Source organism: Coprinopsis cinerea (assembly GCF_000182895.1).
Source record: "Coprinopsis cinerea okayama7#130 chromosome 4 map unlocalized cont3.4, whole genome shotgun sequence".
Taxonomy (NCBI): Eukaryota; Fungi; Basidiomycota; class Agaricomycetes; order Agaricales; family Psathyrellaceae; genus Coprinopsis; species Coprinopsis cinerea.
Window position 1 is genome coordinate 1,459,953 of NW_003307541.1, and position 15,549 is coordinate 1,475,501.

Here is a 15,549-nt window from a genome sequence, read left to right on the forward strand (position 1 = left end):
TGGAAGTGGGGTGGTCAAACTGGGTTGGTTGGCGCAGCGGGAGCGAGGTGAGGGAACGCGAAAGCCCTGGGTAGTCTGTTTATCTCTTCTTTTCATAACCTGTATCGTCCTAGAGATTCAGGGATTCTGGAGAACAGGATAATCGCCTGAGTCTGCTTTCATCCAAGCAGCGGAAGAAAACCAAGCGAGTTTGGTGGTGGTGGTCACGGTCGGACTCGAACCGCCACCCTCGCGTTCGTCGGTACCGCGCCAAGACTTTCAATCGCGGAGGCTTTAAACTTGGCGACACAGTTGATGCGGTATCAGTGGCGGTGTCCATCAATCAACTGACAATTACGCCGAGAAGGCCAGCGACAGGTGGGACTGACGTTGCTCGTTAGGCTTCTTCTTCTCATTCCACTAAGTAGATTGGTTACACATATTATAGGTCTTTTCATATCCCAGGGTGAGTCAGTCTACCGTCTATACACCCAATGCGAAAAGCAAAGGAGAATTAGCCATATACTTAACTGACTGGGTAGGCTTTCACAGACCGCCCAACCCCCATTCTCATTCAGGAATCATCAGGCCTCTGGAAGGGCGCTCTAGCCTCTGGCACCATGCCAATCCGCACGAAACCTCTCATATTCGGGCTGGCGACCGTCCTCATCTTCGCGTTCTTGGTTCATACACTCAAAGCGCACTTTTTGGTCTTCCTGTCCTCGACTGGGCAGCTTGGTTTTGTGCAGGAGCTTTTGCGTGCTAAATCCTCCTCTTGGTTTGTCGGTGTCGGGTCCGCCAGTGGTCCTTCTGGTACTTCAACTACTAGCTCACGCGCCCACGAGAACGCCGGTAGTACGCTTGAAGACCTGATACGGCAGTACAAAGGTGATAGGACACCTTTTACACGACGGATTGTTGCTGTTGGGGATTTGCATGGTGATTTACCGAATGCGAGGAAGGTGTTGAAGTTTTCGGGTGTGGTTGATGAGGAGTATAATTGGTCGGGGGAGGTGGATTATTTTGTGCAGACTGGGGATATAATTGATCGGTGCGTTCTCTCTCCTTCTTTTTCTATTGTGTCGTAAATTGGGTATTGGGTACTGGGTACTGACGTTGGGTCTGGTGTAGAGGCGACGATACGATTCCGCTGTTCTTTTGGATGGACCGTTTGAGGGAACAGGCGAACCAGGTTGGTGGGACCGTACTCTCGCACCTTGGGAACCATGAATGGATGAATATGATTGGTGCGTATACTTCTCCATCCGCGCTACTTACTTCACGATACTAATTTCTGGGATAGGTGACTGGAGGTATGTTTAGCCCCGCCCACTGCTCCCTACTCGCCCTGAGAACTTTGGTGGTTAACTTGCTTCAGATACGTATACCCAACGGAAATCAAGACATTCGGTTCCGTCGCCGCTCGTCAGCGCATGCTGAGTACAGGCAGGATCGGCCGGTCCTGGGCTGCCAACTACACCACCGCCTCCCGACTCCCCCTGCACCCCTCCCTGGGTCCTCCCAACACCCCCTACCCTCCACCCAACTCCCCACACGAAGTGCATTTCGAGAAGGAAGGCGCCTTAGACGAAGTCCTCGACGACCTGCACGAACAGGAACACCACCTCGAATTGTTCTACGATGATAAACGTGACCCGTTATCGCATGCTGCGATCTCGTTTGTGCATGGTGGGCTTTCGCCGACGTATGAGGAGCTTACGCCGTTCCCGAGTAAGATCAACGAGCTTTCGACGAGTTTGATGAGGAAGTTGCAGAGGAGGGCGCAGCCGCCGCCGCACCCCCCGAATCCGTATCCTGGATTGCCTGCTTGTGAGTTCTTTCGTTTTGATTTAGTGTGCAGTTGATGGTGATGTTCATGGTGATGATGGGATGTTAACGTTTTAACGTTGGCAGCGACGACGAAAGAAGAGGCTCGGTTGTACGACTCGAATGGTCCGCTGTGGTATCGCGGGTGGGCGATGGGTGATGATGAGACTGTGTGTTCCCAGGTGGATGGTGTTTTGGCGAGGACTGGGACGAGGAGGATGATTATGGGGCATACGCCTGACTTCCATGTGCGTGTACATCCGTTGATGTCTTGACCCTTCTTCCCTGTTCCTGTTATTGTATTGTTCATTTCGCTTGGTTGGCGACCCTTCTCATATACACACCCCGACCCATTCTTCGTACCAACACGACTTAAACACGAACTAACCACCACCCCTCCCAAAATCCTCTAGAACATCGTCTCAAGATGCAACGGCAAAATCATCATCATCGATACAGGCATCTCGCACGCCTACGGCGGCGTCCTCTCTGCCCTCTCGATCCACTACGAGCTGCACCCGGTGGGCGACGATGGGGATGAGAGGTGGGTGGAGAAGGAGGTGGTGGAGGCGTTGTATGCGGATAAGAGGGAGGTGTTGGATAGTGCGGTTAGGGAGGTTGTGGGGGATTTTGGGGTTGGGGAGTGGAAATAGAAGTGGGAGAGGAGGGAGGGTAGTGTAGAAGGATGTGTGGTATTTGACTAATTTATTGGTTCTGAATGGATGATACTTGGAAGTTGAAAGGAAACCAAAATGTTCTTTTCACAGTTTCGACCTGAGCAACTTGAACTGGAACATGATATCTTGAACCTTCCGAATGACAGGATCAAATGAGACTCGATGAGTTGATATGTACTGTGTTACACTGACAATTACATGTGGTAGTATACAGCGATGGAAGATCCAAAATAACTTCGAAAGCAGCAGACAGGATGGATAGATAAAGCGGGGAATTAGTGGGTAGGTATCTCTGGGTTGTTTGGTCTAGCTAGAAGTACAATGAGGTTGCGCAAAGGCTGAAAGGAAAAGGATTGAAGAGATAAAAGGAACGAGGTGGATGAGAAAAGGTTCGACGAGAGGCAAGGAGCGGATGGTTGGCTGGCAGGTGGTGGGCAGGCGAGGAGCTCAGCCTCGAGCTCGTCCTTAGACGACACACACAGACGCCCAAACCCATCAAGCCGTCAACTTGGGAATGACCTTAACCATCTGATCAATATTAATAAACTGCACCCAACTCTCCAACTCCCTAGCGGTCTGATGCCAAATAAACTTGATCTCGTTCGTATTCCTAAAGAACGCGCATACGCATTCGTATTGTTCGTGTACGAGTTGGGTGCCGCGGGCGACACCGAGGTTGGCGGTGAAGATGCGGAATTCCCAGCCGGTGAGGGGTTTGCCGTCGCCGGTGGCGGATTGGTTGGCGACGTCGAATTCGAGGCGGGCGTAGTCGAAGCCGACGGGCTGCCCGAGAGCGCGGATGTAGGAGTCTTTGAGGGCGAGGAGGATGCAGAGGCGGCGGAGCATGACCTGTTCGGGTTGGTTTTCGAGGGATTTGAGTTCGAGTGCTGTGAGCTTTTTGTTGGGGGTTGGGTTAGCGAAAGATGGATAGATGGGGAAGGAATGGCACGAACTTTGTGAGACATGGATTCGATGTAGGCTGGTAAGGACGTCCCGCGTGGTTCGACGGCGTATTGGATGATTCCGAGGCCGATGTTGACGACTTTGGAACGCTCGCCTTGGGTCATGGCCATGCCACATAACGAATTCGAGATGGCGAGGTGGTACCCGATCATTGAATGTTGGTATTTTTCTGGAGGGATGTCTTCGGGTGACTGTATCGCGATTGTTAAGCGACGATGTAGGGATTATAGTTAGGCGGAGGAGGAATAAGCTACCTGCTCGATCCAGTGCTTCCCCTGGAAGTTTGCGTTGTCTTTCCACTTTGCGCGTGGTATTCTGCGGTGGCGCATCATGAGCAAGGGGAGCATGGCGGTTATGATTTTACCTGTGTCACAAAGGAAGGAAGTGGTGCATCGGTTAGCGGTCGACAACAAAGCACAGGGTTGGCGAGGGAGAGGACGTACGAAAGTTGTCGGTGTTGCGTGGTTGGTAGGGGAATGAAGTGTGTTTGATGCATTCTTCGACGAGTTTGTAGCATTGGTCGTATTCCTGTGGTGGTTCGAGTTTAAGATTGAATGAATGAAAGGCGCCCGGGGAGAGAAGATTTCGTGTCAGGTGGTGAGTTGTGAGTTGTGATAAGAAAATAGGGACTTACAGAAAGAGTGTACTCTCTGTTCAAGGAGAGCATCCATACTAGGATTGGGCATTCGGCCATAGCATCTGGGTGTAGTTAACTGGAATGCGGGTGCTAGTGGGTCCGGAGCAATGGTCTGGTGTCTTTGAATGTGAGTTGACGACAGGCGCCAACGATTAGCAAGCGATAAGCAGGAAGGAGAGCAATGGAGACGACCACCACAGGACGACGAGCAGGGAGGACTAGTGTTGGTTCAACTTGCAAGTTCGAATTCAGATCTTTGGTGTGTGCGGCGCGGTCACAGCCTCACGGGATTGATGGCGATCAACTAACGGCGCTCATCCGAGCACCAATCCTTGTATTCGCTCTTGTTTTCCTATCCACAGTGCCCCTACAGAGCAACGTTCCGGGCTCGTCGGGAACGTGCATGGCGTCTATCCTTGTGGGGGCACACTTAATATTGGTTGGATCGTTATCCTCCTTGTCCTCGACTGGCCAAGCTGCTCGAGCCTTACAATGTACATAGCGCGTCCAACGGGTGCTCACCGCAATGGGCGATAGAACAACTTTCCGATAAGATTCGACGCACAGCGGAATTGATTTTGCAACTCTCTCCATCTTTGGCGCTGGCCGAGTTCCATCCATGCCATTCATGCGTGAGCACAGCTTCGAGCATCCTTGAAGTTGGGCCTGTTGGGCCCTTGGATGCGAATTTCTCTCCATACATCGACGGCGATAGTGGGACCTCAGAGCGTGAGCATGAAGGGTGGGTCGGAGTATCTGAGCAGTTGTGCTTGGTTGAATTTGCAAGATAGATGTACACAATACCATTTAATTTACACCATGAGAAATAACGAGGAAACCTTGATTCTGGACATTCAGAGCTTGCTCTTGACGTGCTTGATGTCCACCCTCCTCCACTATGAGCTCGGGTCAGAATACAAGTTCGAGATCAGAAACAAGGACGAGGGCACTCACCCATGGATACCAAGGTCCAAGGTTCTTCGAAAGTGTATCGGTAAACTTTGGCTTCCTCCTCTCAAAGAACGCCTGTACACCCTCCTTTGCGTCGTTCGACTTGCCCAAGATCCGGATGGCACGGGAGTCCAAGAGGTGGTTCTCCTCGGGTGAGTCGCCAGGGTGGTGCAACAGTGCCTTTGCATACGCGACCGACGTCTGGGACGTATTCTCCGCCAGATCCTTCGCCAACTTGAACGCCTCGGGGTACACGTCCTCCCTCTTCTCCACAATCTGGTGGTACAACAACGACACATGCGGGGACGTCGGGGAGATCGTCCCACCCGTCAACAGCACACTCGTCGCCCTCGACAACCCAATCAACTTCGGGAGCAAGTAACTTGAGACGGCCTCGGGGACGATTCCGCGGCGGATGAAGGGGAAGGTGAGTTTTGCGCCGGCCCAGATGAAGCGGAAGTCGAAGGGGAGCTGGAGGGCGGTTGTGCCGACGCCGGCGGTGTGGCCGTTTATGGCGACGATGGTGATTTTGCGGCAGGCGAGGATGGCGAGGGTGAGTTGGCCGCCGCCGTCGCGGTGGGCGTGCTCGCCTTCGGCTTCGGTCTCGGGGGTCCAGAGGATGTCCCAGCCTTTGGAGATGTCGGCCTAGTATGGGGGTGGGGTGTTAGGGGGTATGGATGAGGGTAAGGAGAGACGTACACCTGAGCAGAAAGCGGGAGCGGTGTGTTCTGCTGTGAGGATTACGACGCGGACTCGGTCGTCCTTGTCTGCGAGACCGAAGAGCTCGATGAGCTCGAGTTGGAGCGGCCCGACATAGGTGTTGCGTCTGCGGATCTCCTCTTAGTATCATCTCCAAGCACGGATGTGGGCGACGTACTCTTTGGAACGGTTGATGAGGATGGTGAGGACACCGCTAGGGTCGAGAGTGACGAGGGTAGCAGTGAGCCGCTTTGTGAGTGCGTCATAGTCCGGTAGAAGCGCCATCGTCGACTACAAGCTTGTCTGCCTGAATACCGATACTATGGTCGAGCTGAGGGTTTATATAGAGCAGACCGGTGGTTCCGTGTAACCGATGAGAAGGTGAAGGTTAGAGGACAAGGTGCGACAAGGTGTCATCGTCCATTATTAGGTAGAGATTCGCTTCCCACACGAGGCCAGGCTCGTGATTCAGGCTTCCTGGGCGCTTCGAACAGCACGGTGCGCCCACAAATCACGTATTCGACGTCAGAATGTCAGATTAGGGTTAAGCGCTATGTGTTGGGTCGTCGTTGGCCCTTTTTTGGGCTTGAAATTCATTGCTGTTTCGCGTTACGGGCTGGTGGAATGGAGGAATTGGGTGGTGAGGGAGCCGTTGGAGGTGGAGGATTCGGCAATCAGAAGCCTGGGTATTTCTCTCTTCGGCAAGGTCGAGCCGTGGACTAACACCGAGGTGGCAATTGGTCCATCGGCCATCGGTGCCTTGCCTCTTGCACTTGCACGCACTCCTTGACACCAACGAAACGAACACATCCAGAGTCCGCGATTGATTCACGGTTTTTCCTCACTTTTGGACCCTGTTACATGTTGGATCCCCGCGACGACGACGGCTAGCCTTTTGGAGTATAGTTCTGTGATTGAACTATACACTTTTTTCCCGCTCTCTCCAAGCAGAAGGAAAACGCACAGACGCGAGGGAACAAGAGAAGAGATATCAAACGAAGAGACGGTCAGACGAAGAGAAGAAGAACAGAACGGAGGGTGACTATCATGGCCGAAGTCACCTCCCTCAAATCCAGAATCGGTCGTTTCGCAAACAAGTCGTGGATAAATCCCGACTTGCAGTCCAAATCCAAGGCTTTGGCCACCGACGACGACGACGAGGATGGTGTGGGACATCACCATCGATATCATGCCACGGCCACAACAAAGGCCAATTGGAACTCCCACCGCCAACACCATCGTACCTTGGGATACGATAGCGAAGCTTCGAGCAGTAATAGCGATTCCCTCCCTCCACTCGCATTGGGAGTAGGAGTTGGGATAGGAGAAGATGAAGGGGAGGTCATCCGGGACCTCGTTGATAATGGCGATGAAGATGAGGATGGGGATGTGGATACCCCTCCTCCACCACCGAGTTCCGGAAATTCCGCAACGACGCCGATGAAAAGACCGTTACTCGAGCGACTGGCTTCGTCATCCAATACGCTTTCGCTTTTGGATAGAGTGGGCGTGCGGTCGGTTGAGGATGGGTTGGACGAGGATGTGGCTTCGTCCTCGGTTGCGTCGTCCAGGGCGAGCACGCCTGTCGGAATTGGAGGGACGCTTCGTCATGCCACCGCTTCTCCACATGCGACGAGTCTTGGTGGACACAGTATCAATTTGGGAAGTACGCCAAAGGCGGGAATAGCAATGCGAATAGGAGGGAGATTGGGATCTGGGAGTGTATCCTCGGTATGTTGTTTTTGTGGGATTCTTCCGAGTAAGTTTTGTCCTTATGGTTCTTTTCTGCTTTTGTAGACCATCATTGGGCGAGGGAAAGGTATCTCCCAGGAAGTGTCCCATTTGGATTCGAAGAAAGGTTCCCTAATGCGGGAACTGGCCTATGAGAAGAAATTCGACAAATGCTCTGTCATTGGTGATTCCGCGTCTATGAATGTGGATGAAGAAGGCATTCCTGGCCTTTCATCATCATCCACTGGTCCCAAGAATTCAAACTCGAACTCAAAATCATTCGAAACTGGACCTATTAAGGCCAAGTCAATGACAACGTCGGCAACAAAGGAGGCCGTTTTGTCTATTTCTACACCTGGCGGTGGTGGCGGGGATGAAGGGATCCCAGGCCTTTCAAGTACGATGTTGTATTCACTGCAAGGGACAGCACCAATGGCAACTTCGGCCTGCCGTGGTTCACCTACTGTGGAAGCCACCCCGAGTCCTGCTGCCACATCCGCGATATCCATTCAGAACCATACTCCCAAACCCGAGTTCAAAGCTCCAGTTTCCGGGTTATTGTCGAAGACAATCACGCGGACGCAGGTGGCTGGCGGTGTAACGATGTTGCCCGCTGAGAAAATTTCGTCGGACGAGTCAGCAATGTCAGTGGAGGCGACCTCTTTGGAATCTACCACGTCCCTCGCTCAGTCTGCAACCGCTTTGGCGGGATCGGGATTGGTCCCTGCTACCACGCGCGCATCTGCATCCACTTCTCCGTCAACGTCTACGTCGTCTGCTGCGACGACTTCATCTGTCTCTACGCCTACCAGCACGTCTACGACTGTGGACAGCGTTGAAAATACGAAATCGAATAACGTCGATATCGTGGCACCGTCCCAGGACTCATTCGCGGCTGCGGACGCGTTTATAAACAGTGTAAGAGAGCTGATGATTCCTATCATTGCAGGGAATATGGAAAGGCGATTAGGAAACACCGCAGAGGAAGAAAGTGGCATCGCTGCAGAAACAGACAAGCAAAAGGGGAACGCGACTCGAATGGTAACAAGGACGCCACTGAAGGGCACGATGCAAGATTCGAAAGGGGGAATTGAAGATATTCGAGAAAGGGCGAGGAAGGTTCTGCTTAGCGATGATGTGTGCCGGACATTTGTTAGGCATGCGCTTGAAGTTCAGAGGGGTGTTGCTGGGATTGGGAGGCGGGAGGGCCAGGCTGAGGTGGGCGATGAAAACAATGATGAAGGCATGGAGAAAGAAGACCGTGATTCGAATTCGATTGGACGACCCGGCTATGCGATGGGAGAAGATAAAGACAAAGAGGAAGATAAAGAAGTGCGGCAACGAGGCGATCGTGAGGATGTGATGATGGTGGGAGGAGAGGCACGAGGAGTGATCGATGGAGATAGGACAGCGAAGAGTTTGGACCTTGCTAGTCGACCTTGTTCTGCACTTTCAGCAGCTGCGACGACTGTGCCTGTGGTGTCGTCGACTGCAAAGGGTGCGATATCAACCTTGACTGCGGGGACGAGTGCGACCACAACTTCGATCCCGTCTTTGACTGCGATCACCACTTCGGCTGCGGGCAGGAATACCAGTGCAAGCGCAAGTACGAGTACGATTGCAGTAGCGCCAGAATCGGGATCGACATCGACGATGGTGGTATCGATGGGATCAAGACGACCGCCGCCGAATTTGAAGATATCTGAACATCGTCCTCTCCCTACTGGAACGCGAGCTGGGAGGGAGGGAGTGGCTCTGGAACATGAGAGTCGAAATTATCCTGGATGCCACCGATTATCGAATCCGCCGTGTTCTGCTTCGTCGGGTTCTTCGAGTGCGTGGTATAAAGGGAAGGGGAAGATGGGTGAGAGGGAGGGTAGGGAGAGAGAAAGGGAGTATTCTCCCGCTGAGAGTTATCGGAGGAGAAGGGATTCGAGGGATTGGTCTCCTGGGGAAAGGGAGAGGGAGAGGGAGAGGAGGTCTAAATCCAGATCGCCTTCGAGGCGGGATTACTATGGGTCGGAGAAGTATGGGTATGGGAAGTCGCCGCCTCCTGGGGGTCGGTTACGGGATAATGACAGGGAGAAGGAAGAGGAGAGAGGTTGGGAGAGCTATAGAGAAAGAAAGTCTAGGGGCCGGGATTGGTCTCCTTTGCGCAGGGAGAGGAGGGGTTCTGGTCGGTTCAATTCACCACCGTTGTCTGCTTCTTCTTCAAGGAGGCGTTCGTGGTCTCCGTATAAACCTGGATCGAGGTATCGGTCCCGGGAGAGGAGTAGGAGCAGGAGCAGGGGTCGTAGTAGGAGTCGTAGTAGGAGTCGGAGTAGGGGCAGGAGCAGAGGTCGGAGTAGGAGTAGGAGAGGATGCAGGAGTAGGAGCAGGAGTAGAAGCAGGAGCAGGAGTAGGAGTAGACCGAGAGACAAGGACGACAGATACAGAGCGGGAGAACGCGACGGAGATCAGCCAACGCGACCACCGAAACGAAGGCATTATTCCCCTGTTAAGAGGGAGGGCGAGCCGAGGGGGTGGACAAAATCCCCGCCTCCGCGTCGTGCACGCCGTCCCCCGCCACCAAATGCGACGGTTATTGATGTTGATGCGTTTGATGCTGGAGAGGGGAGTGGGAGGTGGAGTGAGGGTAGTAGGTTTGGGGCGAAGAGGACTAGGAGGGGGTGGTCGCCTGGGTATGGAAGGGAGAGGGAGTATGGTGGTAGTGGTGGTGGGAGGATGAAGCAGGAGGAGGGGGAGGTGAATTTTTGGGGCACGGGAGGTGGATATCGAGGGTATAGAGGACGAGGGCGGGGAAGGGGAAGGGGAAGAGGATGGGGTGGCTATAGGAGGGGCTCGTATCGAAGATCCTCGCCTGTATATGTCAGCAGTCGGTCGCCGTCGCCTTCGTCGAATTCGAGGTATCAGCGACCACGCTGGGAAGATCGACGGGAGAGTTATGGACATGGCGGTGGATATCGCCCGCAGCATAGTCCGCCTTCGAGTCCAAGGATCAAGCGAGAGGAGGTGGAGGATGAGGGGTTGTTGCAACATGGGTTCTATTCCAACGACGCCGAGGCCAACGCTCACACCTATGTCAATGGAAATGCTCACGTTGATGGGAACGCGAATGGGAATGGGAAGTCGAGTTTCGAAATGATGTTGGAGAGGGAGATGGAGGAGGAGGATCGGAAGCCTGATATTAGAGCTTTGGAGCGGTTGGTTGGTGAGATGAGGGAGAGTGGGAGTGGTGGTGGGTCTGGTGGTGAAGTGGGTGTGGGCGCTGATGAGGGGAGAGCACAGTCCGAGTCGGCAATGTCCATGGCGATGTCGATTTCGACGGCAGAGGAAGGAGAGGTGCGCGAGCCTGCAAGTCGCCGGGTTCAACGGGATCACGGCGGGCTTCATCCTGCAACGGGGCGACAAAGGCAAAGTGCTTCAAACGCGGAAAGTCAAGGGCCACTGGGTGGATCTCAAATTCAAGACCATGCCCCAGGACGAAAAGAAATTTCGGAGCGGGATGTCCCTGCAAGGTTCAAGTCGCCCCTCTGCGATTCACCGGAGCCATTCTCTGCTGAAGACGGGCAGCCAACGACTGGTAATGTGCCGAATGAACAAAACATGTCCATGGATGTGGATGGACATCATCAAGATAGTGCAGGACGCTACGAAGATGACCAAGAATATGTTCAGCAGCCAAACGAGCATAACCCAGTAATGCCAGAACCGCAACCGATTGTGCCCTGTCATTTTGTCCCTGGTGTCTGGTACATCCAGACCGGCTCCCCAATGCTCATCAACACGATGCATTGTCCTTTCGTGATTGATGATGTTACGGCGACGAAATGGGGCATTGGGCCTTCATCGTAAGTCCTGTATTTCCTGGTGTTGCAATTGCGGGGTTGATGGCGTTGGTTTTTCGTTTCACAGGAGTTCCGAAAGTAGGGCCGCAAAAGCATCGGTGTCTTCAAGCCTTGAGGAGACAAAGCTTGTTCTGCGGTTACTCAGCTTCGACACCAATCGGTTGAACGAAAGGCTCGGTTCGCTCAATCACGACGCGAGTCTTACCGACATTGCACTTGCGATGAACGAAGTCGAGCAATCCTGGCCTCAAGCCCAAGATTACATGGTCGTGATCAATCAGGATACGCCGCAAGAGAGGATATGGGCGCCTAAACATTTGGTATGCATGTTTTCTTTTTGTGGCAGTTTTGGTCTTTTTAGCCCTGCGAGGCTGGAACCTTGTTGGACTCGATCTGCTTGTGCTTTCTGACACTCAATTGGATTGCTACAGCCGACGGGAAGAGGACTTGACAAGACGATTCGGTTGGAAGGATACGTCAACCCGGGTGAAAATGTGTTGAGGATCATTCAGTTGAATGATCTCTCGAGGTTTACATTTGTTATACTTGCGGATGAACAGCCTATCGTGAAGAGGGAGGATACGGAGATGGATGTGGATTTGAAAGTCGAGGGAATGTGAGATGGACATTATTGTGTATTCAGTTTCTTGTAGAGTTGTTTCTTCTTCTTGGTATCATAAAAATACAAAAAGATTTGTAAATTCCATCTGTCCAGATATATGGGATGTATATGTGAGCATGGGGGAACGGGGTCTAAGTAGCCCACCTTAGGGTGTCTACATGTAGGGGACATTAAGGGGAGTCCGGGGTATATTGTCATCTAAGACGGTTCAGGAACGAGGAACCCGACGAGGCAAGCATCTAGCATCATGTCTGCGTTGACCCAGCCATGGGTTTCAGCTGTTACATAGGGTCAACGTATTGTTCTCCGTGGCCGGAATGTTGAACGTACCGAATAGCTTCGTCCCATCTCTCCCAGCCACACGCATGAGATCTCTTTCCCCACCAGGGTGGAACGGCAAGTAAGGCGTGATGTTATAGACTTTGCCGTAGAATGCGGACCATGCGTCGTCTTTCTTGTTGTGCTTTTTGAGGACGGAGGGTGGGATGCGCATTAGGGTGTCCACTCCCTATTAAGGATTCACAAATGTTAGTGGCTTTGAATGAGCGTCAAGGGTCAGGGACGTACTCTAAGATCCGCTCCGGAGTTCTTGAGGTTGGCCCAGTCGAGAGGACTATGTCCCGGTGCTAGTGCAACCTTTTCCCTCTTCTTGCTGGGCTTTGGAGGCGGTTTGGTTGTGCTCGGCGGTAGAGCCAGGGAGGAGCTCGAGCCTTGGGGGGGAGGTGCCAGGGCAGACGAAGGAACGGATAGACTTGAGCTGGTGTTGGACGATTTGACCCCGGGTGTGCGAGATGCGAGGCCTGGAAGCGGTGGAGGGGGCATGAGCTCCGAGTCGCTGAGAATCTTCAGGTTTCCGGTATCTTTGCTTCCAGATGCAGCATTCGACGTCGTAGAGGACGATTTAACACGTTGAGCACTATTTAGAGCCGGAAAAGCAGGGGCTACATCGTCATCTTCGTCTCCATCTCTCTCTGTTTCCGTTGCAGATCCGTCTGAATCTTCGTCGTCTGAAGCTTGTGGGGAGATGGTTTCGATTGTGGGAGGTGGCGGTTGTGCTTGGACTGTGCCTGTGAATAGCCAGCTTCTGAGGTAGGAGGTCATCGTTCGGGGAGATGGTGGTGGTTAAGGATCAAGAAGGGTTTGGACGGTTGAGTCATGGTTGTTGGCTCTGTCAGCGACGACACAAACGAGCGTGAGCAGTTGTGCTCGCTTGCCCCGGGTCAGCCTCTGAGGACTATGCCGTTGGAAGATAATAGAGACAAACAAGGAGTTCGCCCGGGACAGGGACTGGCTCTTTCTTTCTGTTAATCACAACCACCCAGGTACTTACCATCGTTCGCTTCTGATGCAACAGCCTCTTTGGATTTTGACTTTGTCGCCGATAGCCTAACTCTTGCCTAACTCCGCAAAAACGGTGAACTGACTACCTTAGTGGTTCCATAATTATCCCAATCGAAGACTGGGATACACGATGCCCGACCGAGACGAGTGCAGAGTCGAGATGACCTGACTATCGATCTTTCATATGGCTTTATGCGATTACCTACCCCTCAACCATTTGCAGAGCCTTGCTTCTTGATATCCTTGATATCAGCGACGGGACCTTGGCCTTGGGTCTTTGTCGATGGGAAGCACTAATACCGCTAACCTCAGTGTGCTAACCTTGGATGGGAATGTCGGTCTCTGCCCGCGGCATGTGATACTCACGTGTAGACCCTCTACGCCGGCAACAAAGAAGCTCTAGCGACAGCTTACATGGCACACGGACAGGAAGGAAATTAACTATTATTACACCTAATAGTGTGAAGTGATTTGCCCGCCTATCCACCGCAGAGGCAACAGCCGCTGCCCAGTGCTTCTGCGCATCGAGTTCAGGTTTCCAATCAGGGGTGATTTCAATCTTCCAGTTATCCATATCAATCAGCTTGTCAATTCGTCTTCTCTTAAAGGCCTCACACGCTGTTCACCGACCTGGGTTCTTCTTTTCCTCCGGCACTCTCTTGCTGTACCGCGACCTAAACCTGACCATGGACCGGAATCCTGCCGCTGCATCATTCCTTAAATCTACGTTCGCTACCGCTGGTGTTGAAGGGCTTCTCAATGGGACATTCCTGGTGCTGGGCACCATTGCTGTGTATCTTTTGGCGACTCGCTCTCCTAGTTTGAGAGCGTCCTGCAATCTATCTACGCTTGGGCGCTTATTTCGAACACCTCTCATCGCTGGGAGTGTATTGCTTATTATCTTGATAACCGCGGTGAGCTCTTCTCGTGTGACCATGTATGTTCGGTATCTAAGTTAATTATTAGCATTTTGTCTGCACGATGTATAGGACGCTACATGGAGTCACGTTGATCCTGAGCGGGCGGTCTCCAGTAGCGTTCTACGACGACCTGTCTCATCCGGTGTTTGTCTTGATGTGTCTGCTTCTCACCATGTCTATCTCTTTAACCGACTGCCTCCTGGTAAGCTCCAATCGTCTTCCGGCGCCAGCAAAATCACCGATGGGCTGTGGTCCACCATGGATAGGTTTGGCGCTTATGGATTGTCTCGAACCGCTGCATTGTCACGATTGCCCTCCCAACGTGCACTGCCCTGGCCTTCTTCGGTGAGTGTCGCGAAGATTTCCCGTTAGCGACCTCCGCGAATGAGCTTTTCTCCACTCAGTCTGTGGCATTCGGGTGACTGTATTCTTTGCAACGACATCCCCTCGCGTGATGGATATCTCGGCTTCAACCATCCATGCACCTGAAATCAGTAAATGGGTCGAAGCGAATATTCTCATTACGTTCATGTGAGTATAACTTTTGGCTCCTTTAATTGCAAGTCTGACTTGGAAGCGTCCACAGAACGAACCTTTATTGCTCGTGTAGGTCTTGTTTATCCCGTGTGATGGGCACTTCCTCAACGATTGCCCTTGATTCAGCCTTCATCTCGTTCTTTATTTATCGAATTATCTCCCGGACTGGCATGAACGAAAAGAAGTATCGGGTATGTCCAGTTATAACGATGTGCGGACGATGGCGAAGAGGGTTAGAAGTTGACTTCTCTTCTGTTTCTCATCCAGTCAGTGCTTAGCATCATCATCGAAAGCGCTGCTTTGTGGAGGTACCGTACCTTTCCTCTAAGCCCTCCCTCGGCTTATCCTGGCTGACTTCATCACATTGCCCACGTAGTGCATACACCATCTTCTGTTTCACGATCTACTACATGCGGTCCCCCCTTACGCTGCTTTCTCTTGATTTGAGCCCTGCCATGGCGGGTATCTCATTCATGTTGATCAACGTACGCATTGGGCTGGGATGGGACACCACACCGACTGTCGTTCAATCGACCGACTTTAGTGCCGGTGCCTTGCCGAGGTTTAAATCGAGTTGGAAAGGAACGTCGGGGATGACCACCTCCGTTGGGAGTGCTTGCTGCACGTGTGTGCTACGGTACAACGCAGACGCAGCGAAGAAGGTCGGGTTGCAGAGTGGAAGTAGAATCGAGGAGGCAGAAAGTCCGACGAGTACGATGGTTGGAACTGGTAGTCCGCCGTCTTGTCCAAGGACGACGTTGCGTGTTGATACGGATAGGCAACAATGAATGACCCTTTTCCTGCAGTCTCCTTCTAA

At 52.6% G+C, this 15,549-nt stretch overlaps 6 protein-coding genes across 6 annotated transcripts; 3 read left to right on the forward strand and 3 right to left on the reverse strand.

Moving 5' to 3' along the window:
• Positions 1 to 599: 599 nt before the first annotated feature.
• CC1G_11185 (hypothetical protein) lies at positions 600 to 2,459 on the forward strand (the record flags this gene model as incomplete). The annotated part of the gene is made up of 6 exons (XM_001838690.1): positions 600 to 1,030; positions 1,111 to 1,226; positions 1,283 to 1,292; positions 1,358 to 1,809; positions 1,894 to 2,054; positions 2,220 to 2,459. 6 exons carry the CDS (start codon positions 600 to 602, stop codon positions 2,457 to 2,459), a joined length of 1,410 nt encoding a protein of 469 aa, XP_001838742.1.
• A 519-nt stretch (positions 2,460 to 2,978) lies between these two features.
• On the reverse strand, positions 2,979 to 4,260 carry CC1G_11186 (hypothetical protein; the record flags this gene model as incomplete). The annotated part of the gene is made up of 5 exons (XM_001838691.2): positions 4,081 to 4,260; positions 3,890 to 3,974; positions 3,701 to 3,810; positions 3,437 to 3,637; positions 2,979 to 3,377 (listed from the first exon to the last, which is right to left on the reverse strand). Exons 1-5 carry the CDS (start codon positions 4,138 to 4,140, stop codon positions 2,979 to 2,981), a joined length of 855 nt encoding a protein of 284 aa, XP_001838743.1. The 5' UTR covers positions 4,141 to 4,260.
• A 585-nt stretch (positions 4,261 to 4,845) lies between these two features.
• Positions 4,846 to 6,104, reverse strand: CC1G_11187 (enoyl-CoA hydratase/isomerase). Its single transcript, XM_001838692.2, has 4 exons — positions 5,912 to 6,104; positions 5,734 to 5,860; positions 5,038 to 5,679; positions 4,846 to 4,979 (listed from the first exon to the last, which is right to left on the reverse strand). The coding sequence occupies exons 1-4, from the start codon at positions 6,016 to 6,018 to the stop codon at positions 4,938 to 4,940; spliced, it is 918 nt and encodes a 305-aa protein (XP_001838744.1). The 5' UTR covers positions 6,019 to 6,104; the 3' UTR covers positions 4,846 to 4,937.
• A 676-nt stretch (positions 6,105 to 6,780) lies between these two features.
• Positions 6,781 to 11,932, forward strand: CC1G_14375 (hypothetical protein; the record flags this gene model as incomplete). Its single annotated transcript, XM_002911332.1, has 4 exons — positions 6,781 to 7,464; positions 7,531 to 11,315; positions 11,380 to 11,632; positions 11,744 to 11,932. 4 exons carry the CDS (start codon positions 6,781 to 6,783, stop codon positions 11,930 to 11,932), a joined length of 4,911 nt encoding a protein of 1,636 aa, XP_002911378.1.
• Positions 11,931 to 13,035, reverse strand: CC1G_12370 (cytoplasmic protein; the record flags this gene model as incomplete). Its single annotated transcript, XM_001838695.2, has 3 exons — positions 11,931 to 12,212; positions 12,265 to 12,442; positions 12,502 to 13,035. 3 exons carry the CDS (start codon positions 13,033 to 13,035, stop codon positions 12,133 to 12,135), a joined length of 792 nt encoding a protein of 263 aa, XP_001838747.1. The 3' UTR covers positions 11,931 to 12,132.
• Positions 13,036 to 13,941: 906 nt separating this feature from the next.
• CC1G_12371 (hypothetical protein) lies at positions 13,942 to 15,520 on the forward strand (the record flags this gene model as incomplete). The annotated part of the gene is made up of 8 exons (XM_001838696.2): positions 13,942 to 14,189; positions 14,242 to 14,397; positions 14,462 to 14,540; positions 14,600 to 14,726; positions 14,782 to 14,801; positions 14,859 to 14,923; positions 15,000 to 15,040; positions 15,109 to 15,520. Exons 1-8 carry the CDS (start codon positions 13,962 to 13,964, stop codon positions 15,518 to 15,520), a joined length of 1,128 nt encoding a protein of 375 aa, XP_001838748.2. The 5' UTR covers positions 13,942 to 13,961.
• Between the last annotated feature and the right edge of the window lie 29 nt (positions 15,521 to 15,549).